General features: G+C 37.5%; 1 protein-coding gene across 4 annotated transcripts in view; it reads left to right on the top strand.

The window, feature by feature from the left end:
- Btbd9 (BTB domain containing 9) overlaps positions 1 to 25,946 on the top strand; it is a 438,873-nt gene that overhangs the window by 53,512 nt on the left and 359,415 nt on the right. For all 4 annotated transcript variants that reach the window (XM_021259885.2, XM_021259883.2, XM_021259886.2 and 1 more), the window contains exons 3-6: positions 4,507 to 4,870; positions 6,144 to 6,408; positions 15,123 to 15,342; positions 23,090 to 23,209. In XM_021259885.2, coding sequence (XP_021115544.1) covers positions 4,507 to 4,870; positions 6,144 to 6,408; positions 15,123 to 15,342; positions 23,090 to 23,209 — 969 coding nt within the window. The remainder of the gene's footprint in view (positions 1 to 4,506; positions 4,871 to 6,143; positions 6,409 to 15,122; positions 15,343 to 23,089; positions 23,210 to 25,946) is intronic.

Below are 25,946 nucleotides of genomic sequence, written 5' to 3'. Positions count from 1 at the left end.
GTTAAAATAGAAACTCTGAACCAGTTGGAACAGAGGTTAGGTAGAACCCTTGAAGACATCGGTGTAGGAAAAGATTTTATGAACAAAACCTCAGTTGCCCGTGAACTAGCACAAACAATCAACAAATGGGATCTCTTCTTATTAAAAGGCTTCTGCACATCAAGAGAAACCACCAGCAGTGTGAAGAGACAACCCACAGTGTGGGAAAAAATCTTCACCTTCTCTTCCTCAGACAAAGGTCTGCTATCTCGAATCTATAAAGAACTTCAAAAGATCAGACCTCCCAAATTTAAAGACCCAATCCGAAAATGGGCATCTGAAATGAACAGACATTTCTCAGACAAAGAAGTAGAAATAGCAAATAAATACATGAAAAAATGTTCAATATCTCTGATCATTTGAGAGATGCAAATGAAAACAACGCTGAGATTCCACCTCACTCCAGAAAGAATGGCTGCTATCATGAAATCCACCAATAACAAATGCTGGCAGGGCTGTGGGGAAAGAGGAACCCTGCTCCACTGCTGGTGGGAGTGTAGACTTGTGCAAGCACTGTGGAAATCAGTATGGAGATACCTCAAAGAACTAGGACTGGAAGTCCCATTTGACCCTGCTATTCCCCTGCTGGGGATCTTCCCCAAAGAATTAAAAGAATCATACCACAGTGATAAATGTGCGCCCATGTTCATAGTAGCGCAGTTTGTAATAGCTAAAACTTGGAAACAGCCCAAATGCCCATCAACTGGAGACTGGATAAAGAAAATGTGGGGTTTTTTTTTATAAAATGGAGTACTTCTCAGCCATAAAAAATGAGGAATTAGAGACATTTATAGCTAAGTGGATGCACATTGAGGCAATACTCTTAAGTGAAATAAATAGGACACACATGTGTAAATACTGAATAGTTTCTCTGGTGTGAGAAACTGAAAGTGTAAATAAGAACTAAATGTATAATAGGTCATGTGAAATAGGAAGAAGGGCAAAGGGGAAGGAAGTGGGAGGGGTAGGGGAAAGGATAGAAGGGAATGGGATTAATATGAGAAAATGGAAAAATAGGAACAAAATCTTTGTAAATAGGGAGGAATGGAGGGTTAGAAGGTAGGGCTGGGCAAGGGTGAAAAATAAGAACCAAGAGAGACTATGTAAAGGTGCAAATTTCCAATGGTGAATGTCATTATATTGTATACGTAAAATATACTAATGATTAGAATGAATAATCAATAATGTAAAATAGGAAGAAAAGGTCCAAAGGGGTAGGGGTAGTGGGAGGTGCAGGGGAAAGGAAAGAAGGGAAAGGAAAAATGATGAGAAATGGAAAAAAATGGAAATAAAGTCTTTGTAAATAGGGAAGGGTGGAGGGGGTGAAGGGAGGGCTAGGAATGGGGAAAAAATAAGAACCAAGATGCATTATGTAAAGGTACAATTCCCAATGAGAAATGTAATTGTGTTGTATACATACAACGTACCAATAAAAGAATTTAATACAAAAAATAATAATGGGCAGAGTGATAATTTATCACTGGTAAGGGATCTTTTTCAATTTACAAGGATAAAGATGGTCCATAGAGCTGTAGATTTGCCTGGAGCAGTTGATATCTACAAATGAAGATGCCTATGGCTTAGAAAAATTTTCGTTTGCTTTCTTGTGGGGGGAAGGTTAATCTCAACTTTTAAATTTTTATTTGATTATCAGTACATGTTTGTAGTACATGATTACATTCTTCTTGGCAGGTTGGTACATGGACATAACACATCTTATTCTTTTTTCAAACCCCTTCCTCTCACCTCATAACCCCTTCCCTCCATCCTTTGGTCCCTTCCCTTTTGCAAAGCATCTGTGTCTCTAATTCCTATTATCTGTGTTTTATTTTGCTCTTTGATTTATTTATACTTTGGGTTTCTCATATAAGAGAGATTATGGATTATTTAACCTTCTGTATCTGATTTATTTGACTTAATATTATTGTCTCAAGGTGCATCCATTTTCCTTCAAATGACTCATTTATCTTCTTTATGTCAAGTAGTATTCTATTGTACATAAATCCCACATTTTCTTTATCCATTCATCTGTTGATGGACAAATAAGATGCTTCTAAAATTTAGCTGTTGTGACTTGTACTGTTACAAACATAGGAATGCATGTATCACGGTAATAGATAATATGATGTCTTTAACTCTTTTGGGAAGATACTTAGAAGGGGAATAGTTGGGTTGAATGGAATTTCTAGTTTTAGGTTTTTTGAGTAATCTCCATGCTGATTTCCATAGTTGTTGTGGTAGTTTACATTCTCAACGACAGTGTAGGGTTGGGGATTTAGCTCAGTGGTTCCACCACCTGCCTTGCAGGCTTAAGGTCCCGAGTTCGCTCCCCAGTACCAAAAAAACAAACAAACAAACACAATGTAGAACAGTTCATTTTTCCCAGCGGTCTTGCCTGCATTTGTTGTTATTTGATTTCTTGATCATATCCATTCTTTATGAAGATAGAATCTCAGTGTTGTTTTAATTTACATTTCTCTAATGGTCAGTGATATTGAACATTTTTTTCATGAATTTATTGGCTGTTTGTGCTACTTCTGAGAAGTGTATTCATTTCAGTTGCCCATTTTTTGATTGGTTCTTTTATTTTGGGGGGTATAATTTTGAGTTCTTTATGTATGATAGATATTAGTCCTTTGAGGAGTATCTGGCAAAAAATTTTTCCCATTGTGCTATGAAGAAGCTTTTTATTTTGATAGACTCTCATTTGATGATTTTGATGCTGTTTCTTGTGTAGTTCGGGTTGTGTTAGAAAAGTCCTTGCCTACACTTATGTCTTCAAGAGTTTCACCTATTTTATCTAGCAGATTGTTTCTGTTTTTATATTTAGGTCTTTGATCCATTTTGATTTTAGTGTAGTACATAGTGAGAGATGTAGGTCTGGATTCAATCTTCATATGTATAGACAATTTTTCCATCATAGTTTGTTAAAGAGGCTATTGTTTCTCTAGCATATGTTTTTGGTCCTTTTGTCAAAGATTAGATACCTGAATATACCTGAGGTTGTTTCTGCATCTCTGTTCTGTTCCATTGATCCATGTGTCAGTAGTGATCAGTATGTTCTTAAAAGAAGTTCAAATACTTTTAGAAATTTGAAGATCATATTGAGTGAATGGAATATACTCTCCTCACTTATTGACCTTGTTCTTGTGGATATTGAACCTTAGTACCATTTGATATTTCACTCGGCTAAACTCAGAGCCATTTCCAATACTTTCTTAGATTCTCATTGCCAACACTATTCATGAGCAAAGAAAAGTTGAAAAGTTAACTGTCAGTAATCAGAAGCCTAAGTACTGTCAGAAGAGGCTGTCAATTCCCAAACAAGGAAAAGCTTACTGTTTGAGAGGGAACTCTTTATTGTAAACACTGAACTTTCCTTACTTACCTACTATGTTCTGGGAAAGAGCCTAGACCAGTAGTGGTGAACCTACAGTACACGTGCCACAGTGGTCTGTTTTCATCATTGAAAGCACTAAAAGGTTCACCATCACTGGCCTAGACATATCTTTCCAAGAAGTGCCTATTGATCTCCATTGATCTTTCTAATAGCTACTTAGAATGTGTGTGTCATTCTTGCTAACATGCTCGTATTTGTGGACAGTTTTTCCAATTTTAGTCTATGTGCTGCCAAAGTGAGCACAATGGACAGTTTTTCCTAAAATGAAATTATTGCATTGCAGTGTATGCACATTTTAGATTTGAATAAATATTAATAAGTTACTTTCCAAAAACAGGGGCCCATATGTGTGTGTGTGTGTGTGTGTGTGATACACACATACACAGTTTCTCAAAGCAGTGCATAAAAGAAGCTATTTTCTCATTGTTTTTGCAGCACTGGGTATTAATGGCTTTTTAATTTCTGCCAATCTGACAGAATGGCATTTGATTGGATATTTTTTATCTGATTATATCCCTTCCTGTAGTTTTACTTTACATACTGCCGATTGACCTTTAACTTTTTTTTTTTTTTTTTTTGTACCGGGGATCGAACTTGGGTCCTTGCACTTGCACAGGAGGCAGCAAAACCACCGAGCTAAATCCTCGGCTCTAACCTTTAACATTTTTATATTGACTTCATTGTTCCTCTCAAAAGACTGCCTCCCACTTCTGTTTAATCTTGAGTTCTCAGGGTAGCTTATTATTTCAATTGTTTATGGAATTAATTCAAAAATTTTTTTGTTTGTTTATTTTTTTGGTATGAGGGATCGAATTTGGGACCTTGCGCTTTCGAGGCAGGTGGCGGAACCACTTGGCTAAATCCCCAGCCCACAAAATGGTTTTAAAATCACTCATCTTGCTTTCTTTAAAGAACTATTTAAAATGATCACTTTTACATTTCATCACCTGAATTCTTGTGCCATTAAGCAAATTTATGTTTGTATAATGTTGATAACTGTTATTTCATATATGTTGTAGCAAATCCTATTTGAGGTTTTCCTCCTGTGCTTCTTCTATGATATGCAGAGCATTACTGTATGGTGGAATGCGAGAGTCTCAGCCTGAAGCAGAAATCCCTCTCCAGGATACCACTGCTGAAGCATTCACAATGCTTCTCAAATACATCTACACTGGGCGGGCAACCCTGACAGATGAGAAGGAGGAGGTGCTGCTGGACTTTCTGAGTCTGGCTCATAAATATGGATTTCCAGAGCTGGAGGATTCTACTTCTGAGTATCTCTGCACCATACTTAACATCCAGAATGTCTGTATGACTTTTGATGTTGCCAGTCTCTACTCACTTCCCAAGTTAACTTGCATGTGCTGCATGTTCATGGACAGAAACGCTCAAGAGGTGCTCTCAAGTGAAGGTTTCCTCTCCCTTTCCAAGGTGTGTCATTTGCTGCAAGTAATTTATAGGCATGCATTGTTTTATTTATATATTGTATACAGTGCAGCAGTGGTGTAAGAATATTTGGTGTAAGAAAGATCACTTCTATCAAAGAGGTTACTGGTCTCACCACTTGAATCTGGCTGCTGGGACTCTAGATCTTGTAAGAGAGAAACTGGTTCTGTTTTCATTTAAGATTCTGCAGATAAATTTTATGTTCAAAAGATACTGTGCTGCTGGGTGGTTGTTTTCTATGTGATCATAGTTAAACAGGGTCCTTTGTGATAGTGCATGTTATTTTTTGGTTTTATATTTCTCTGACAGAGTTCAACTAAATTCTTTATAGCAACAGGGAAAATTCACAAAGGAGATATGTCATTGATGTTTTTAAGTCACTGTTTTTTTTTGCTGATTTAAAATTCACTATTGTAAGTAGAATAAAACTATTTTAGTTCAAATCTTTCTCTAAATTTTGGATGGTGGTTCTTTCTCCTTTTTTCTCCTTTCTGTGTTCCACCGATGACCTGGGTGTCTCTAATGAGAAAATCTTTTGAAAAGTACTGTATCTTGGTTTGAGTGTAAACTATGATTTTTATTATCCTACTTAGTTTTTAAAAGCAAAGATCTTTGAATTTGCACCAGTGTTGATGGAAGTCCATCTGGCGAGCTGAGAACCAAAAATATGGTAGTGTAGTAATACCATGCAGCAAAAGATTTGGAATTTTAAATGCCAGGTATATCTTAGGGACTTACAAGTATACACTCTTTTAGAGAATCTGTATGCATTTGTAGCCCCTCATTTGTCACTTTTCTTCTTGCTATTTTAAAAAAGATGGATATACACGTGTTGGAAAGGCTAGATGCTTTATGTAGTGGTAGAGTATTCCAGGCAGGAAAGAAAGGTGCTACTGCCTTTCTTATTTATCACACAGCCACAACAGGCAAGATAATACATGATTCAAAGCCTAAGGAAAAAAGAAGATTTAAAGAATTAATTGCTTGTAATCCCAGCACTCTGGAAGGTTGAGGCAGGAGGATCACATGTTTAAGCCTAGCCTGAGCAAGTTAATGACTTAGTGAGACCCTGTCCAAAAAATAAAAATGTCTGAGGAGGTAGTTTATTATAGAGGCCCTGGGTTCAATCCCCAGTGCTGGAAAAAAAAAATTATTGCCTAAGTGCAAATGATACTACGGTTCTCTAAAGTTTTGTTGACTGATCCTGAAAATAGTTGGACTCTATCATAACTGGATTTTTTCCTCTTTATCCTTTCAGACAGCACTTTTAAACATCGTATTAAGAGATTCATTTGCAGCTCCCGAAAAAGATATTTTCTTAGCTTTGTTAAACTGGTGTAAGCACAATTCAAAGGAAGATCATGCTGAAATCATGCAGGCTGTGCGTTTACCTCTGATGAGCCTCACTGAACTTCTGAACGTTGTGAGGCCTTCAGGACTGTTGTCTCCTGATGCCATCCTGGATGCTATTAAAGTACGATCAGAGAGCCGAGATATGGACCTCAATTACAGAGGCATGCTCAGTAAGTACCTGTTGATCTTCAACTCACTGAGAGGTTCTGCTTGCACATTATGCCATTCCCAACTACAAAACTCGAGCTACAAGACTATAGTGCAGGTATACATGATGGGCTATGAACATAGAACTGCTTCCTGTGCAATATCTTTCTCCTGTTAATTCTTTCTGAGATTGACTAGCCATTACTGACCTTGCCAACAATGATTTTTCTTGTCATTCCTGGACAGATTTGTCCAACTGCTGCTCTGGATGTCATAAATAAGACACTTTCCTGAAAAGTTTCTTCTCATTCTATGTCTTATCCTGTCTTCCTCCATCAAAGAAACATTGAGTTGGGGCCAGGGATTTAGCTCATTGGTTTTGCCGCCTGCTGCGCAAGGACAAGAACTCGAGTTCGATCCCTGGTACCAAAAAAAAAAAACATTGAATACATTCTGTGTACTTATTTCAACTTGCCATGTTAGTGGTAATTAAAATATCTGTAACAATAAAAAACACTACTGAGGCATTTCCAACACTTATGTGCTGATTTTATTAATGAAAATAATAGCAGTTATCGCATATAAAGTACTTACTATGTATCCAAAGCAAGCCCTGCATAAACATTTAATTTTCAAATGACTTTTTAAGGTAGATATAGTTTTTAACTACATTTTACCAAGAAGGAAACTGAAGTACAACAAATGAGCTGAGTCAAACCTATGTAGTTCACCTCTGAAGTCTATGTAACCACTAAACTATGCTGCGCAAGTGTAAAACATAGTCTTTGTCTTTCATCCTTTTGATTTCATTGTGGGCATAAGACATAATAACTCCTAAGAAAATTTAAACAAAACAACATTCATGAGGGTGTGTGCTATGACACTTCAGAAGAGAGTGGCTTAGAAGGATTGAAGGAGATTTCATGGAGATTATGAAATACAAGTTTGATTTGGAAGGTGTGGGGCTGGGTGAATTTCAGGTGAAAATACGGGTGAGGTTAATAGACTAGGATTAGAGCATTTGAGGGACTGTGGAAGAACTTGATTAAAATAGAAGGCTTATGTTAAAAATGACAGTAGTTAATAATAATAAAGTGTGTGTAAGTCATTTCAAGCCAAATTGTGGAGATCTTTGAAGATTGGAATTTCACTCAGGTGCAGTGAGGAACCAGTTTAAGAAAGGGACAGTGGCATGTGCACAGCAGAAGTTTGGAAAGATTGATTTGTGGTGCACATTTGATTTTGAATAGGGATAAAGTGGACTTAGGAAGACCAGTGAGGTCTTCTGCACACAATTAGTGCAGCTTTAAATTAGAGTCGTGGCAAGAAAACAGAAAGTAATGGATGTACAGAAGGAATATTATAGAAAAATATTGCATCTTGGTGATTCAAGGGATTTAAATTTAGAGATTAACTTTAGGATAAAATTATCATGTTTTCTAAAATTTAAGAGCCAAAAATCTAAGAAAGGTACAGTACTGCTCGTTAAACCGTGATGTACACCATGATGACTTTGTAGTTTCAGAAATGTTAAGTTCTTTGCAGGAGATGCAGAATATTTTTTATAGATTTATTGAGTCTGAGAGTGTCTGGGACATTAAGTGGTAAGTTGTATCTCATGCTACTCATTTCTGAGAGATCTCTTCCTTGACCATGGCTTTGGAGGTACTTGAAAGACTGATCTTAAATAGGCATCCTTAGCTTCTTGCCTGATTCATCTGATCTAGATTGCTTTTCTCTGAGCACAGAAGACAAAAGCATGTGGGAATTGTCACAGTGATCACATTGTTTGAAACATTTTTGTTTACTTGGCTTTGATGCTTGAAGGCAAGGATGATCTTTGTAGGCCTTATTGATGTTTCTATCCTCATTATATAACAGGTACTTGGTGATTGCTTGGTGAATGAATCAGGAGAGATCTCTAACAGGAAGTGGAAACACATTGCTGGTGTTGAAGAGTCAAAGCTGGTGATAAAAAAGTTGAAACCTAGGCTAGAATATAGAGAAAGAAGTAAAAACCAAAGTCTAAGACTTGAAGAAGACCAATAGCCAGGGGACTTTTAAAGAAGAAAGAACTGGAAAGGCAAGCAGACACCTTAGATAGAGAATGACAAAGACTAATCAGAAGAGAGCTGTTACATAGAGGGAGTGGTTAATAGTATCCAAGATGCTGGGAAGTAAATGGGAATGAAAATTGAGATAAGACTTTGGATAGAAATTGTGAATTGGTGAGTAGTCTGGGCAGAAGCCTGGCTGCACACAGAATTAGGCCATAAATGTTTGAAAAAACAGTGGATATAATGTGATGGTATACGGTTTGTGAATGGAGGTGACAGGTAGTAGAGAGGTAATGGTAGAAGGTAGCCTCAGAGAACAGGTTGGGAGAGGGCTGGAGGTGCTAGTTGAGAGTCAGCCTTTGATGAATTGTGGGAGGATAAAAGGTAAAGAGGTAACAAGATGAATAGTTAATTTTAGACTTTCCAAGTCCTCATTGTTGTATCTAACTTCTAGACTTAAAATAATGATTAAATGGCAGGTTGGCCAAGCATGGTGATGCATGCTTATAATCCCAAGTACTTGGGAGGCTGAGGCAGGCAGGAGGATCACAAGTTTGAGGTCCACCTGGGCAATTTTTTGAGACCCTGTTGCAGAATCAAAAGTGAGAAGGGCTGGGGGTACTTTAATGTTAAGAGAGCCCCTGAGTTCCCACCCCAGTACTGTGAACAAAACAAATCTGTTTCTGTACTGTTTTCAAGTATTTGAATAGTAAAATCGTAAATAGTATGGAAACATACTACTTTTCTATCAGATCCTTAAAATAGATTAAATACTATTCAAGCGTTATTTTCTTTCATCAAATTTCTTCAGTTAGGAAAAAGGTCTAAAATTTCTGAATTGTTCCTGGGCTGATGATTTAGGAATTATTGTCAGAATTTGCACCCCATCCCTTGAGCACATGGTGCGTTTCTATAGGGATTCTTCATGAAATGTAGAAGATTCTATCTTGGGAATAGGGGCATAGACACTAATGCTTTTTCTTTGTATTCATTAGTATTGGTTTCTAGAAAGTTTAATTCTTACAACTGTATATCCTAAAGATTTTAAGCAAATTGGAGATATTTTTTAACTTTCTTTAAAAGGAAAAAAAGGATCTAGAGTTTGTTTTAAACTTACCAGTGATGATTGGTCTTTCTGACGGTAATTTAAACTAGTTTTATGCATATAAATGATCATTTATACAGCTGGGAAAAGAAAATTTTTTTGAAAAATTTTTTTGAAATTATTTTTTCCTCAGGATATTTGATGTACTTGTACCATTTCCTTAACATTCAGTTTTATCTTAGCTATGGAGATACTTCTATTTTGAACATTAGTGCTTTTTCTTTAAGGCTGAGTTATACTTTTTTTTTTTTTGGTACCGGGGATCGAATTCGGGTCCTTGCACTTGCACAGCTGGTGGTGAAACCACTGAGCTAAATCCCCAGCCCTATACTTTGTTTTGTATATCTCAAATTTTAGACTTTAGGAAAGATAGTTTCTTGTTTCTGCATGTTTATAACAAGGTACTATATCACATCTATCCAAAGATTTCTTAGTAAAAGTCAGTGTTTTCCTAGGACTGTTAGGTTAAATTATCGGTTAATATGAGAGAGAAAGAGGAGAGGGGACAGGAGAGGAGGAAGAATCGGTCCTGTTAGCCCTGTACCTTTTCCTGTAGAGTCCAGTCATGAGACTGAGGGAGCCTGGCCACTGTGGTGTTGCAATTGCTATTGTGATATTATAACTGTTGGCTTACTAGCCTAAGCTCCTATTAGACTGAGCTTTTTGGGACATGACTGTAATTGTATCTTTTTGCCTGTGGGTTTTTTTTAAAAAGCACCAAGTACAGTGCCTGAACTTAGAATAAAAAAAAAAAATGAATCTATTCTTTGCTTCTAAAGTGGACTTTGAGTCTGTATCACCTATCACACACAGGCACTAGTAACAATGAATTTTTAGTAGTTTTAAAACCTCAGACTTGTTATTATTTTCTCTTTTCAACTATCGTTTGTTGTGATGGGGAAATTCCATCTGTTAACTAGGGGGTTCAATTTGGGAAGCTGATCAGACTCCCAATCACCTGACCAAAGGTATGGTGGCGGAATTAAAGACAAGACAAAAATCTTAATGCACAAATGGGGCCCCCAGGATGGTCAGAGCTCTTACCTTGCTAAGACATTTTCTCCTAGAGCTTGCCACTGTTTATTGAACACACAACTTCTAGAAAAGGGGTAAGAGGCCGTGCAGGGAACAGTGAAGTGGAGAGTACTGATTCGAGCAGGGTCCTAGCAACAAGGGAACGAAACATTCTAGCAAGAACAGCTCATAGATTAATGGGAAATTTGTTTCTTCCCATGGATTAATTATGCCTCTATAGGAGTTTTCTGTATGAGTCATGCTCCTTAGCTGTCATCCAAGACATCACAGTGTCATGGATCATTGAGACCTCTGCTGTAGCCAGTGGTGTGGGGAGTTGTTCCTTTCCCACACACCAACTGCTAGCTCTTCAGGCAAGCCATTGTGGGCTAATAGGCAAACTCAGACTTTTAATATGAAAAGCCAGTTTATGAATTTGTCGCTCACTCAGGGTGGTCTCCATCAGTTCAGAAATCATCTCTGGGAGCTGGCACAGTGATACACACCTGTATTCCCAGCACTCTGGGAGCTGTGGCAGGAGTATCACAAGTTTGAACCCACCCTGGGCAACTTAGCAACTCAATGAGACTGTCTCAAACATTAAAAAAAAAAAAAGTCTGTGGATGCAGTTCAGTGCCAGAGCCTTGGGCTTAATACTCCAAGGACTACAAAACAAACACTTCTCTGATGACCGCTTCTCTGTGGAGGTGTGTAGGGACTATTAATGTGTGCTTGTCTCATTAGATGGTGAGCTCCTGGGGGTTGAGTCCAATATGGTGGCCAAAACATAAAAGGACACTTAGGACATTAAAAAAAAAAAAGGATGATGGTTCCATTCTGCTTGGTGATCATTCCTGGGAATTTGCCTGATATTACCAAGTGAAATCAATGCCTAAAGCTAGAACCATAGTCCTAGATGGACGTTGACCTCACAAGAACAGTGCTCTTCTATGGATTCACCTCCCTGGATTCTTTTTAGTTTACATTTTGTGGTGTGTATATTTTGTGATGGGTTTGAATATCATTATTGTCATATGTGGGGAAGGAGGCCTGCAGAGAATGAGTACAATGGGAAAGCGTAAACTAAAGTAGGAGTTGAGAAAATCATCTGTAGTGTCGCAGTTGTTGGGTAGTGCAGTATTGCAGGAAGGGAGGATCCATACATTCGGTACAGAAGTTGAGATGGGGAGAAATGACAATGCAGGTGACAGAACTAGGAAAGAGATTCCAGTAGGCAGAGAATTAACTTTGCATCCAAATAAACATCAGGGTGAACGACCAGCTCAACCTGCATATAATGGAGAGTTTGAGAAAGATGATTAAGAACATAAAACAAAGGAAAACACAAGATGGTTAGCCCAGTATCACTCAAATGTCAGCACTGTGTAGCTGGGGATGCATCTTCCATTTCTCCTTATTTTTTTTCTTATAATTGACTTCTTTGTACTTAGCTGTAGAGCTTCAAAGCTTAAGTTTTTTCTTAACATCTGTAAAATATATTAAAACTTACAAATATAAAGTAAGTTTTGATTGTTGTCTACCCTCTTATTTAATCCCCGAGACATATTTTTTTGAGTTTTTTTCCATCAATAAAGAGGTACTAAGAATATCTGTAGTTTGAAATTTTTATGATTTGAATTTTTTCACGATCACATTTCCTATTAAATTCATCACTTAACAAATAGATTTTGCAAAAATTATCTGGAGCTATGTTTTTGTCCAGTAAGAGTCTCACATTCTAGTCATCATGAGAGAATTTCTACTTGTATAAATGTTCTCCATTTTGAAGTGAAAGATACTCTCAAAGAATAAACCTATGAAGAACAGCTAGAAAAATTCTCAAGTACTCTTAAATAAACTTCACAAGACTCAGGCTTATGATAGGAATTTCATTTATATTTTAAACTTTAGTTACAGTTATTTGAAACTCTTGTGGTGAGTGTGTTATTTCTAGCGTAGTAAGTTTTAAGTGCTGAAGAAGCTCATGTTGAGAGGAAATCAAAGGTGGTATCAGTTGCTGAATGTGATCGCTTAATGGTCTCTCCGTGGCTCACTATTGACTTGTGATATTTGAACTAGAGGAGATGGTTCCATCGTCAGCAGCAATAGACTTGGGCCTCCACTTTTTACATCTAGCAAGGTGGGAAAAATACTGTATTTTTGCCAAATAGCATCACTGATAACTGAAAAACACAGATTTGAAGCTCTTGTTTGCTGCTTATGAATGACTTCATCTTAAGATTGGAGATACTGGCCGGGGATTTAGCTCAGTGGTTCCAGCGCCTGCCTCGCAAGCACAAGGTCCTGAGTTCGATCCCTGGTAACAACAACAAAAAAAAGATTGGAGATACTAGGAGGACAGAGCCTTTCTCAGTCTAGTTCACTAAGTTACTCCCAGTGCTTTGAACAGTACCTGGTATGGAGTGAGTCCTCATAAATGCTTATGACTGAATGAATGTTATATACTACATAGTACTTTAGCGTATGTTATTTGTAATGTAATTTTAAAGTAACCCTCTAAAGTACATTGTGAGAAGTATAATTTTTAGATGAGGAAACATAGAGGCTTAAATTAAGGGATAGTGAATAATACAGCCTGGGTCTCAAATCTAGACTTTTTTTCACTTTTAAGTTCAACTCCCCTTCTTCCCCTCCCTTCCTTTTCTGTATCAGACTATTTGTTTCTTTCCTCTGGGTCTTGAGTAATCTAAGAGGGAAGTGGGGGTTAGACAGAGGAAAAATTTATGGCCATCCCTTCAGAAACCCTCCCTCTGAGGGAGGTAGCAGAGAGAAATGTATTACAGATGAGGCCCTTGCAGACGACTGCCTGGGTTCTAATCTCAGCTGTGCTACTTACTGGTATGCGATCTTGGACCAGTAAGTCCATCTGACTTTTTTCTGCTGGATTTATCATCTGCGCAATGGATGTGATAGTAGTGCTGCAGTCAAAGGATTACTATGAGGAGTAAATCGAAGGAAGTAATATTTTTGAAGTGCTTAGAGCAGTAGCACATAGTATGTATTATATAAGGTTTATTAAACAAAATATGGATGCTTGTCATAAGCTAATAGACCTTAGAAAGGTGCCCATTTAGACCACTTAAACTTTTGGTGGTAAGACATGGAGTATGACTGGATTGTTTTGTTCCTTTGTTTTTGCTGGTTACCTCAGTCTTTTGTCTGTTAATTAAACCCCACCTTGCTGTCCACTTTTCAGCTGCAGTTATTGCCCTCTTGTGGAGTCATCTCTTTACCTGTCCTTATTAAAAACTTTTTAAAACCAGTTTTCCAAGAAATCTTCAGTAATGAGTTACTTACTGTCTTTTCTCTGTGAGCCTGATTATAGTTCATACTTTCCCATCTTCAAATCACAAGGCCAAAATATAAATGAGAATTCAGTATTTATTTACAGTCTGTACATGTGCATAGTTTTCTTATTGTATGCTTTTTAAATATGTTTAATAATATAGTAATGGATGTTTTAAGAGTATACCATATGTTTTATAAACATCATCTCTTATAATCCTTAAAAACCTAGGGGGACAGATACTTCCCTGTTATGAAATTGAAGTTTAAAGAGGGTAGTTTCCCCCAAGTGCCGACATACCTGGTTGGAGGAGGAGCCACATTTAAAGTGAAACTCCTTAGTCTTAGCTTGTTTCTGGAGCCTCTTGTCTTTCCATGGAGAGGGTCATTACATGGGGACTGATTTCAAAGCTGTGAAGCATAATTTGCATAGCAAAGTTCAAAGTCTCATGTGTGTTCGGTGCTAAAAAACCTCAGATTGGTGAAGGGAAGTAATTTAATAATCATAATAATTTTCATGACAGACCATCTGAATTTTAATTTTAAAAACTCTCAAGTGAGGCAAATGTTTTCTTTTAAATATGTGGTTTTTTGTTTTGTTTTGTTTTTAAATCTAGATGAATTGAGCATGTTCATGTATGACTCACAGCTGTGCTACACAGGAACCTTTCTTTCTTGTTTCAGACGTCTGACCTGTTTCCTTTGTTTTTTATATATTGTCCTCAGTCCATATGGCAGGTACAGGTTATCTTACATGCTATTTTTGTCAACTAGATTTTTTTAAAAGCTGCTAACAGAATAAACTCTGAAGAGCCGAGTTCATCACAGTACATGGTATTTCTAGTATCAACTTTTTCTTAATAACATTTAGTTCCAGGCACATTGTAGCTGTGATTGTGACATTGAATTTAAACTCTGAATGTTGTCTCTTTTTTTTGAGACGGGGTTTCACTGTATAGTTCAGACAGGCCTTAAACTCAGTATGTAGTCCAGGCTGGCCTCAAACTTGAGGCAGTCATCCAACGTCAGCCTTCCAAGTGTTAGGTTTACAGGCGTGCATCACCATGCCCACCTTCGACTGCTGTCTTAGTCCTTGTAGGCATTCCATATCTTCTATCCCTGTAGACTTGCCTATGCCATTTAAAAAATAAATGGAGATACCAAATCAACTGGAATGCCAGCATTTTATTTTTTGGGAAAAATATAGAATAGATAAGTAACCATTAACCCTGCTCCTTCTATTTTGTACTTGTAGTACCAGAAGAAAACATTGCAACTATGAAGTATGGAGCCCAGGTTGTAAAAGGGGAGCTGAAGTCTGCCCTACTGGACGGTGATACTCAAAATTATGATTTGGATCATGGATTTTCTCGCCACCCAATTGATGATGATTGCCGTTCAGGCATTGAGATTAAGCTAGGTCAGCCATCCATTATCAATCACATACGGATTCTCCTGTGGGACCGAGACAGCCGGTGAGTCATTAGCTTGACTTAGAAGCTGACCTGTTTGATGGCGATGACCTAACTTTTTGGTCGCTTTGGTTTTACAGATTTTAGTGCTTTATTTCTATGTGATTAGTCTGCTATTTTTCTTGAAGGTTAGTTTTGTGGGAAGACTTAGATTATATTTCTTTTTTAAAAATGACATATTTTCCCTCTGTTTGTACAAGTACTGTTTTTTTATGTGTGAAGAATCGAAAGTGAAGAAGACCACATAGAAGAAAATAAAAATTGGTAGTAATCTCACTATGTGTTATTAAATTTTATGTGTATCTAACTGTAGTCTCCCCCTGCAACGCCAGTACCAGGGATTGAACCCAGAGGTAGGAAGGTGTCTACCACTATATTTCTGACCCTCTAATATTTGATTTATGTCTGTGTGTATGAAATTATTTATTATTTTATATTGGTGCATGCTTGCAGTCCATAATGGTTGTGTTCCTCGTGGGAAATTGGCACATGTACATAACATCTTAATTTTTTTTGTTATGGGTAGATTTGTGCATGCCCACATGCACACAAAATAAACCTGCACATCATTTTAAAAAATAAAGATTAGTGGGCCGGGATGTAGCTCAGTGGTGCCACACCTGCCTGGCAAGCGCAAGGTCCTGAGTTTGATCCATGGTTCTGCAAAAAAAAAAAAAAATTAAAGTTTAGACATAAAGAACTAACTTCACTTTTTAATTAATATATTTTAAACATTCTAACCTTTTAAAAAGATTTCTCTTAAATGTTACTTCTAATGGTTTCCTGGTATGCTAACACATTATTTACTGGATTCCTTACTCTTAGATATTATAATAATTTCTTTTGTGAATAATTGTGTGTGTCTGTGTTTTTAGTAGTGCTGGAGATCAAACCTAGGGCTTTGTACATACTAGGCTAGCACTCTATCATGAGCTATGTCCCCAACTCTATAATAACTTTTTTTTGGTATCGGGGATCAAACCCGGTCCTTGCGCTTGTGCAGCAGGTGGCGAAACCACTGAGCTAAATCCCCGGCTCTATAATAACTTTAAAATGCGGTTTATCCCATGAATTAAGAGAGCCACTATCTTTTAGTATATGGATAAATAGCCTCAAAACAGGAAATTCATGAAAAAATTTAGTGGATCATAGTCTGGGAAGCTACCCATTTTCTCAGTGGCTTCAGGATTCTGCTTTCTTTCTAGCCACTCCACTACTTTTACTCATGGTGGCTTCTATAGTTCATCCATGATGGCAGAATACCAGGGCAATATGGGAGATCAGGAATAAACTGTCTCTGTCATTGCTGTTTATATTAGTTTAAACTGTACACACCCAGAAACTATGTCTTGCTTGTATGTGTTTGGGTATGGGCTCGAGGGGCTTAATAGTAACAATGATGGTGCCCTGTGAACTTTGCAGGGTAGTGCATTTCTCTTATTAGCTCCACTGGCCAACACCCTGGCATTTGAGTCTATTTGAGCCACACATGAGGGAAAAGATGAAAGTCAGTATTTTCATGTGCATGGGTGTTTTGAGGTTCCCAAGTTATAGCTCCCTGTCTTATTTTTCAGTGCTGGGGTTCGAACCCAGGGCCTTATGCAGGCTGAGCAAGCACTGTACAACTTAGCTATATCCCTGGCTACTTCCCTGTTTCTTAAAAACACATTTCCTAATAGTCAAGATCCCAGAAACCCAACAGAAGAACAAAATCCTACAGGCAGTTAGAGAAAAGAAACAAATCACCTACAAAGGAAAGCCCATCAGAATCACGGCAGACTTCTCAGCACAAACCCTCAAATCAAGAAGAGCCTGGAGTGAAGTATTTCAAGCCCTAAAAGAAAATAACTTCCAACCTAGAGTGTTGTATCCTGCAAACTTTAATTTCCCCATCGATTTTGAAAGATACTTCCACGACAAAGAACACCTGAGAAATTTCATGAACACCAAACCAGCACTCCAAACAATTCTAAGCAATATCCTAGAAAAAGACAACAAAGGTTACAACTCCGTGAGGCCCAACAGAGGGAAGCCTCCAGGCAAGGTAAGAAACTAAAGGGAATGGGGGGAAAAAATAAATAAAAGAGCCAATAACAATAAAACATCATGACAAGGATGAGTCAATATCTATCACTTATAACTATCAATGTTAATAGCCTCAATTCACCAATCAAAAGAAACAGACTGACAGAATAGATTAAGAAGCAAAATCCAGCAGTATGCTGTATACAAGAAACACACCTAACTCAGATTCATAGACTGAAAGTAAAAGGTTGGAAAACAGTTCTCCACATGACAGGAAACCAGAAAAAAGCAGGTGTAGCAATCTTATTTGTAGACAAAGTAGATTTCAAACCAGAACTAATTAAGAGAGACAAAGATGGTCACTACATCCTTGTGAAGGGAACAATCCAAGAGGAAGAGATGACAAGCCTAAATAATATATGCACCAAATACAAATGCTCCAACTATACAAAACAAATATTAATGGACATGAAAATCCAAATAAGCACTAATACAATTATAGTGGGGGAACCTCAGTACCCCACTATCACAAAGAGATCGTCTAGACAAAAAATTAACAACGAAATTCTAGAACTGAACCAAGCTGTTGAACAAATGGACTTAATAGATGTTTCTAGAGTGTTCCACCCCACAAAATCAGAATACACATTCTTTTTGGCTGCACTCAGGTCATTCTCCAAAATAGACCACACATGCTAGCTCATAGGACATGTCTAAGTAAATGTAAAAGAATTGAAATTATCCCCTGTATATTATCAGACCACAGTGCAATAAAATTGGAGATCAGTAACATAAGAAACTGCAAAACTCCCACAAACACATGGAAATTGAATAACACCCTTCTGAACAACCAGTGTGTCACAGAGGAAATTAAAGAAATTAGACAGTTTCTACTAGAAGATAATGCCAGTACAACATACAGGAATCTATGAGACACAATGAAAGCAGTTCTACTCGGGAAATTCATAGCAGTGAATGCCCGTATTAGGAAAACAGAGAGAACTCAGATAAATAACCTAATGCAGAACCTCAAGCTCCTAGAAAAAGAGCATAACAAACCCAAAGCTCATACAGGGGAGGAAATTATAAAGATCACAGCAGAAATCAATGCAATGGAGACTAAGAGAATGATATAAAAAATTAATGAATCAAAGAGTTGGTTTTTCAAAAGAATAAAATTGATAAACCTTTAGCCAACCTTATCAAAGAAAAGGAAAGAAAAGGCTCAAATCCATGCAATTAAGAATGAAAAAGGTAAAGTCACAACAGACCCAGCAGAAATCCAGAGGGTCATCAATATCTACTTCGAGAACCTGTACTCTAATAAAATGGAAAATACAGAAGAAATGGACAGATTCCTAGATACATATGAATTGCCAAAGTTAAATGAAGATATAGAAATTCTAAACACCCCAATTACAATGAGTGAAATTGAAAATGTAATAAATTTACCAACAAAGAAAAGCCCAGGTCCTGATGGCTTCACTGCTGAATTCTACAAAACATTTAAAGAAGAACTATCACCATTACTCTTTAAACTCATCAAGGAAATTGAAAGGGAAGCAAGGCTTCCAAATTCATTCCTGGAAGCAAGTGTTGCTTTCATTCTAAAACCAGGGAAAGAACCAGCCAAAAATGAGAACTACAGGCCAATGTCCTTAATGAACATAGATGCACAAATCCCCAACAAGATATTCGCAAACAGAGTACAGAGGGTCATCAAGAAGATCATACATCTTGACCAAGTCGGATTTATCCCAGGGATGCAAGGATGGTTCAATATTCATAAATCAATAAATGTAATACACTGTTAACAGAGTCAAGGACAAAAACCATATGATTATCTCAATAGATGCAGAAAAGGCATTTGACAAAATCCAACACCCATTCATGATAAAAGCCCTACAGAAAATTGGCATAGATGGTCTTTATCTCAACCTGATTAAGGCTGTCTATGAAAAACCAATAGCCAACCTCATACTAAATGGTCAAAAACTGAAAACTTTCACGCTAAAATCAGGAACAAGACAAGGATGTCCACTGTCACCACTCCTGTTCAATATAGTTCTGGAAATATTAGCCACAGCAATTAGAAAAGAGAAAGAAATAAAAGGAATAAAGATAGGAAAGGAAGAAGTGAAACTGTCATTATTTGCTGATGATGTGATACTTTCATAGAAGACCCAAAAAACTTGGCCAAAAGACTTCTAGACTTAATTGACAGATTCAGAGTAGCTGGATATAAGGTCAACACTCAAAAAACAATAGCCGCCTTATACACAAATAGCAGACTCACTGAGAAATTAGGGAAATAGTTCATTTTATAATAGCAACCAAAAAAATGAAATAGCTAGGAATCAATCTAACAAAGAAGCAAAAGACCTCTACACTGAAAACTACAGCACTCTGAAAAAAGAGATTGAGGAGGATATAAGAAAATGGAAAGACATCCCTTGTTCCTGGGTAGGAAAAACCAATATAGTGAAAATGGCTATACTTCCAAAACTACTATATAGATTTAATGCAATGCCGATTGAAATTCTAACAATATACTTAACAGAACTAGAGAAAACAATCCAAAAATTCATTTGGAACCAGATGAGACTAGAATAGCAAAAGCAATTCTAGGCAACAGAGACATGGCTGGGGGCATCACAATCCCCAACTTGAAACCATACTACAAAACTACTGTGATAAAATCAGCATGGTGCTGGCAAAGAAACAGACCTGAGGACCAGTGGAACAGGTTAGAAGATGCAGAAATAACTCCAGACACACTCAGCCACCTCGTCTTTGACAAAGGAGCCAACCACCCTCATTGGAGGAAAGATAGCCTATTTAATAAATGGTGGTGGAAAAACTGGATTTCAGCCTGCCAAAGATTAAAACTAGACCCACACCTATCACCATGCACTAAACTAAGATCGAAGTGGATTAAAGATCTAAATATTAAGACAGAAACACTAAACTTGCTGGAAGATAGGTTAGGTAGAACTCTTGAAGACATTGGCATAGGAAAAGACTTTATGAACAAAACCTCAGCATGGGTACTAGTTCAAAGAATCAACAACTGGGATCTCATTCTATTAAAAAGCTTCTGCACTGCAAGAGAAAGCACCAATAGAGCTAAGAGACAACCTACAATGTGGGAAAAATTTTTTAGCAGCTCTACCTCAGACAAAAGACTGCTATCTAGAATATATAAAGAACTGAAGAAAATCAGACCCCCCAAATTCAAAGACCCAATCCAAAATGGGCATCTGAAATGAACAGATATTTCTCAGAAAAAGAAGTAAAGGCAGCAAATAAATATATGAAAAAATGTTCAACGTCACTGGTTGTTCGAGAGATGCAGATGAAAACAACATTGAGATTCCACCTCACCCCAGAAAGAATGGCAGCTATCACAAAATCAACCAATAACAAATGCTGGCGGGGGTGTGGGGAGAAAGGAACCCTTCTCCATTGTTGGTGGGAGTGCAGACTGGTGCAACCACTATGGAAATCAGTGTGGAGATACCTCAAAGAACTATGGCTAGAGGTCCCATTTGACCCACCTATTCCCCTACTGGGTATCTTCCCAAAAGAATTAAAAGAATCATACCGCAGCGATATATGTGCACCCATGTTTATAGCGGCACAGTTCGTAATAGTTAAAGCTTGGAAACAGGCCAAGTGCCCATCAACTGGAAACTGGATACAAAAGATGTGGTTTTTTAAATAAAATGGAGTACTACTCAGCCATAAAGAACAAGAAACTAGAGTCATTTATAGCTAAATGGATTCTTATTGAGGCCATACTCAAGTGAAATAAATAGGGCACAGATGTGTAAATATTGAATAGCTTCTCTAGTGTGAGAAACTGAAAATGTAAATAAGGATTAAAAGGATTAATAATGAGTAATTGATACTTTGAAATATTAAAAGGTTCAAAGGTGTAGGGGTGGTGGGAGTGGAAGGGGAAAGGAAAGAAGGGAAAGGAAAAATTATGAGAAAAGAAAAAAAATGGAAACAAAGTTATGTAAATAGGGAAGGGTGGAGGGGGTGAAGGGCGCACAGGAAATGGGGAAAAAAATAAAAACCAAGATACATCATATACAGGTACAAGCACCCAATGATAAATGTAAAAGTATTGTATACCTAAAATGTAGCAATAAAATAATTTAAGGAAAAAACCATATTTCCTGACATGTATTTCAGATATGATTTGACTTTTTTTCCTCTGTTACTGGGAATTGAAACCAGAGTCTTCACACTGAGCTACATTCTGGACCTTTTAAAATTTATTTTGTGACAGAGTCTCTCAAGTCACCAAGTTGCCCAGGCTGGGATCGAATTTATGATCCTCCTGCCTCAGCTTCCCAGAATGCTGAGATTATAGACATCTACCACCATGCCTGGCATAATTTTGTTTAATTTGGCAAAGTGAGTCTGATTCACATATCTCATTTCCAAGACCCTCTGATTAATGACACTGTAGTATTTATATAGCACTTTCATTATTTTTGTGTGGTAGGCACTGTTCTAAAAGCTCCACTTATTTCATCTAATTAATAGTATAAAATAATAAACATATTGGGATATTTGAAACTGAATGTAGTTATTGTTTCCATGATAAATATTTATAGGCCACTGTTTTTGTATTGTCTGTTACATTTACAGTGGACTTAACTTTACTATGTAACTGTTCTTTTCTCACAGAAATTGTTATTCTAAGCAAAGGTGAAAAATTCAGAATCTTAAGCCAAAAAGATTCTGACGTGCTTTAAAATTATATCCTGCATTCCTGATAACCCAGAGAGGTTCAATAAAAGGTTATAACCAGTTTGAGACTGAGCAGTAAAATGAGTGGGGAGTTGAGGGGACAGCAGAAAATGAGGGGACGACACAAAATAAGCTGACCTTTTCTGGTCACAACTGTGGTTGCAGGCTGACATTTATGGTCACCTAAATCTTCCAAGATTGTTCCTGTTGATATTACAGTACCAGTAATAACTGCATCTCAAATTTAAATTTGGCTTATGACAAGGGAATATAGATTTGTTCAGTATGGGACCAGCATGTAATGCTCCAGGGTAGCTGACTAGGGAGGACGATAGGCTATCTTCATTACTGCCAGGTTATTAGCTGGCAAGTTCTAAGTTGTACCCAAAAGAAACATGCATTATCTCTTCATCTGTGTCATTTATTTTTCTGCAGGCTGCTTGAATGTGTAGGATGCCAGGAGAATGAGAGGTAGCAGGAGATAAACTAGCCTTTGTGGGGAGTCACTCCGGGTTGGCTTTCCTCCTGAGGAGGGAGGGCTGAGCCCCCCGGGCCAGAGACCTGGGACAAGGCACACCTCCTGCTTCCGTTTTCTGTTCTTCTCTCTCTCCTCTCCCTTTCTCCTGTTTGGCTTTATTAGTTTGATAATGTGATATAGCTTTGGCATCTTGGCCATGTTTGAAAAGGAACAAATGTCTCACATGCTTCATAGGTGCTAAGCTATAGTCCTTGTATAAGCAGTTTATGATTTGATAAGCCAGACACAAAAGCTGAGAGACTTTTAATACATGTGGTAAATGTTACAAGAGAGGAATTTTATACAACTTTCATTGTTAGCAGCATTTGATTTCTATGCAGAAATTTAATTAATAAATTCTATATTTTATGCCTTTCAATATTTTAAGTATAGCTTGTATTGTTTTAATGCTATTTTTTTCTGCCTTTTTTGTTTGCTTTGTAGATCTTACTCCTACTTTATCGAAGTGTCAATGGATGAACTTGATTGGATCAGAGTGATAGATCATTCACATTATCTGTGCCGGTCTTGGCAAAAGTTGTATTTTCCAGCACGTGTCTGCAGGTTAGTTCTCATGGTTAATAAATGATTTTCATTCTTATTTAAAAATGTTTGGACTTTGAGAAGGAGACGGCAATCTTGTAGAAGAAGCGTGTTTATAGGTATCAACTACAAGGACAGCTCATGGGGAAAAGACTTATGGAAAATTATATTCCTTAATGTTTAGAATGCAGTGGGACTATCTTACATGTTTTATACCATATTTATGTGTAGAAATGTGAAGAATAAGAGGGGACGGGACATTAGAGAAGCTGATACATCTTTTTAAACTATGTGCTTTACATTGAAAGTAGAATTATTATTAGTGGCTGCATTCTTCCTACAAAAACCATGAGAAGTATTTCTGGAGGCTTTCCAGGCTGTGCCCAGGGCCAGGAGGAGAGTTTTGGATGGCAGGGTGCATGTTCTGGATATCTGTGTTCTTTCTCTAGGTCAGTGGCTCTGAGATGGTGTTTGACAAAACAAATGTTTCTAGTGGGTCTGGGAATGTGGCTGGCAGGGTCCATGTTTACATCCTGCCTTCACCCCCGCTATTTCAGCTTGTATTGTTAATATATAGCAGCCCTAGTTAGGATTGTTTTTAAAAAGTATTGAAAAGCTACTATCGTACTATTTAATATTCTCCCTTTATGTATAAGCCATCATTAACCTTTCTAAAATTCTGCAAAATCTATACAAATTAATGAATTTGGGAGTTGGGAAAGTTGGTTAAAGGACCCAGAAATTGTCATTTTTTTCATTGGAAATTTTTCCCAGATATTCTTTACCTTCAAGTCAAAGATCAAAGGCAGAAAGTGGTTGGTTTTAGTCAGGCATGGCAGGAAGAGAAAGGAGGGGACATTGTGGGTGTCAACCACAGAGCATATGAAGCTGGCACCACCACCACCGCCACCTGTGACCCAAACTGACTTCTCGTGTGGCTTAATGGAACAGATGAGGGTGCCCCACAGCATTTGATCTCCTGGTTATGAGTTATACTTAAAGCTGTTAAACTCATGGCATAGCAGCAAGGCTAAATTCTTCCAGCACAAGAACTCCACAAAATCTTTCAGGCTCTTTTTATAGGTACGACTGGACACAATATTGTTAACCAGGGATCTGCTTGTGTGAAAATGAAGGAAATCAATTGCATTTCCCCAAAGCGGGCCTAAAGTGTCTCAGGCCTGGCAGTTGCTCTTTTATCAGAGAGGTTTTGAATAGATTAAAATACGAGAGACAAATTGAGTGAATATTCCATATCTCAGAGCAACCTAGGGATACTTGGAGAGTAACAGAGGTGCCCTGTTGTGGAGGAGGATGTCAAGTCTGCATTGACTCAGGCTACTATGGTTTTATAGGTTTAAAAAATAAGCAGCATAACAATCAAAGTGGCTGACATGGACCAAAGGACGTTGTGTTTGTATTTAATTTGAAACAATAGGAACATGACTCCCAGAACAAATGTGAATGTGGTACCAGCTGTTGAGTGTCTGTGTGCTTTCCCCGCCTGGCAGCTCCAGGTGTAAGGAGGGAAACCTGTCCCCTCAGTCATCATCTCTGCCTTTTGGGAAATATTCTTCCCCTTTATTTCTTAATTAAAATTATTTGTACTCTTTCCTTATTTTGTCTCCCCTGTCTGGCTTTGACTTTGGCGGTGTAACATTTATGTATATTTAGAACCTTGTTGTATTCAGGATGCTGGCTTTTGTCTTGGTATATCAGCTCCCAAGCCTGAAAATACTAATCAAAAGTGATGTTAAAGATTAATGATAGCATTATCATTAATGAGGAAGAAGTCTTGATAGCCAGTGAGTAAAAAAATTAAGAAAAAACCTTTTAACCACTTTCACGTATGAACTCCTACAGTCCTTCATAAACTGCCTTTTGTAATTGGTTAGAATTTTGGTAGTATTTTTTTTTTTTTTGGTACCAGGGATCGAACTCGATCCTTCCGCTTGCAAGGCAGGCGGCAAAACCACTGAGCTAAATCCCTGGCCCCTTGGTAGTATTTTAAAATGGATCTAGGAATAGTCTTCATTGATTATCCAAGGTTGTCTTGGTGTTTCTTATCTTCACAGTCATTTATTGACTACTGAAACATTGTTCTAACTACACTTCTTCCGGAACTTCACTGGGGAAACAAATGCTTTATTTCCTTAGCACATCAGTGTTCATGTTGCATTATGTTAATTTGCATGTTTGTATGTCACCTTTGTTCTTCAGTGTCCTTTGTGTGTTTGTCTTGCCTTTGATACTAAAATTACAAGCTTTTAGAGGCAAGGATTATAGGTTCTAATCTTTTAGTATCTTGCACAGTATTTAGACACTGACTTTATATACAGTAGATACTCTATAAATGTTAGTTTGGATTTTCTGGTGTCAGTGCCCTGGCTATGTAGTAAGAGATTGATTTAACAACAGTAATATGTGCATGTATTTATTGGTGCTTTTCCTCAATGTATTCATTAGGATGAGCATGAGTACTGGGAGACTCCCTGGAGAGGAAAATGGTTCTGTACTAGTTGCAAAAGTCACTTTCTCGGCTTTTGTTTTTTTAAAACTGAATTTTGGAATTCATCTTGAAGGATATGACTGCAGTGTTTTGATAAAAGATTCCATCTATTGCATTCACAATAGAGATACTCTCTGAATTGGAGAGTGGTAGATTACTATGTCCTCTCTCTCAGTCTACGTAAAATTGCCTATAAATCAGCATTGTGTAGTAGAAAAAATGGGTTGTGGAGTTAGAGCTCCTCTCAAA

This window comes from Heterocephalus glaber, unplaced genomic scaffold, assembly GCF_053883595.1.
Source record: "Heterocephalus glaber isolate CG9 unplaced genomic scaffold, H.glaber_assembly_v1.0 deba00001497, whole genome shotgun sequence".
NCBI classification, from domain to species: Eukaryota; Metazoa; Chordata; class Mammalia; order Rodentia; family Bathyergidae; genus Heterocephalus; species Heterocephalus glaber.
This window is presented reverse-complemented; position numbering and strand designations above follow the sequence as displayed.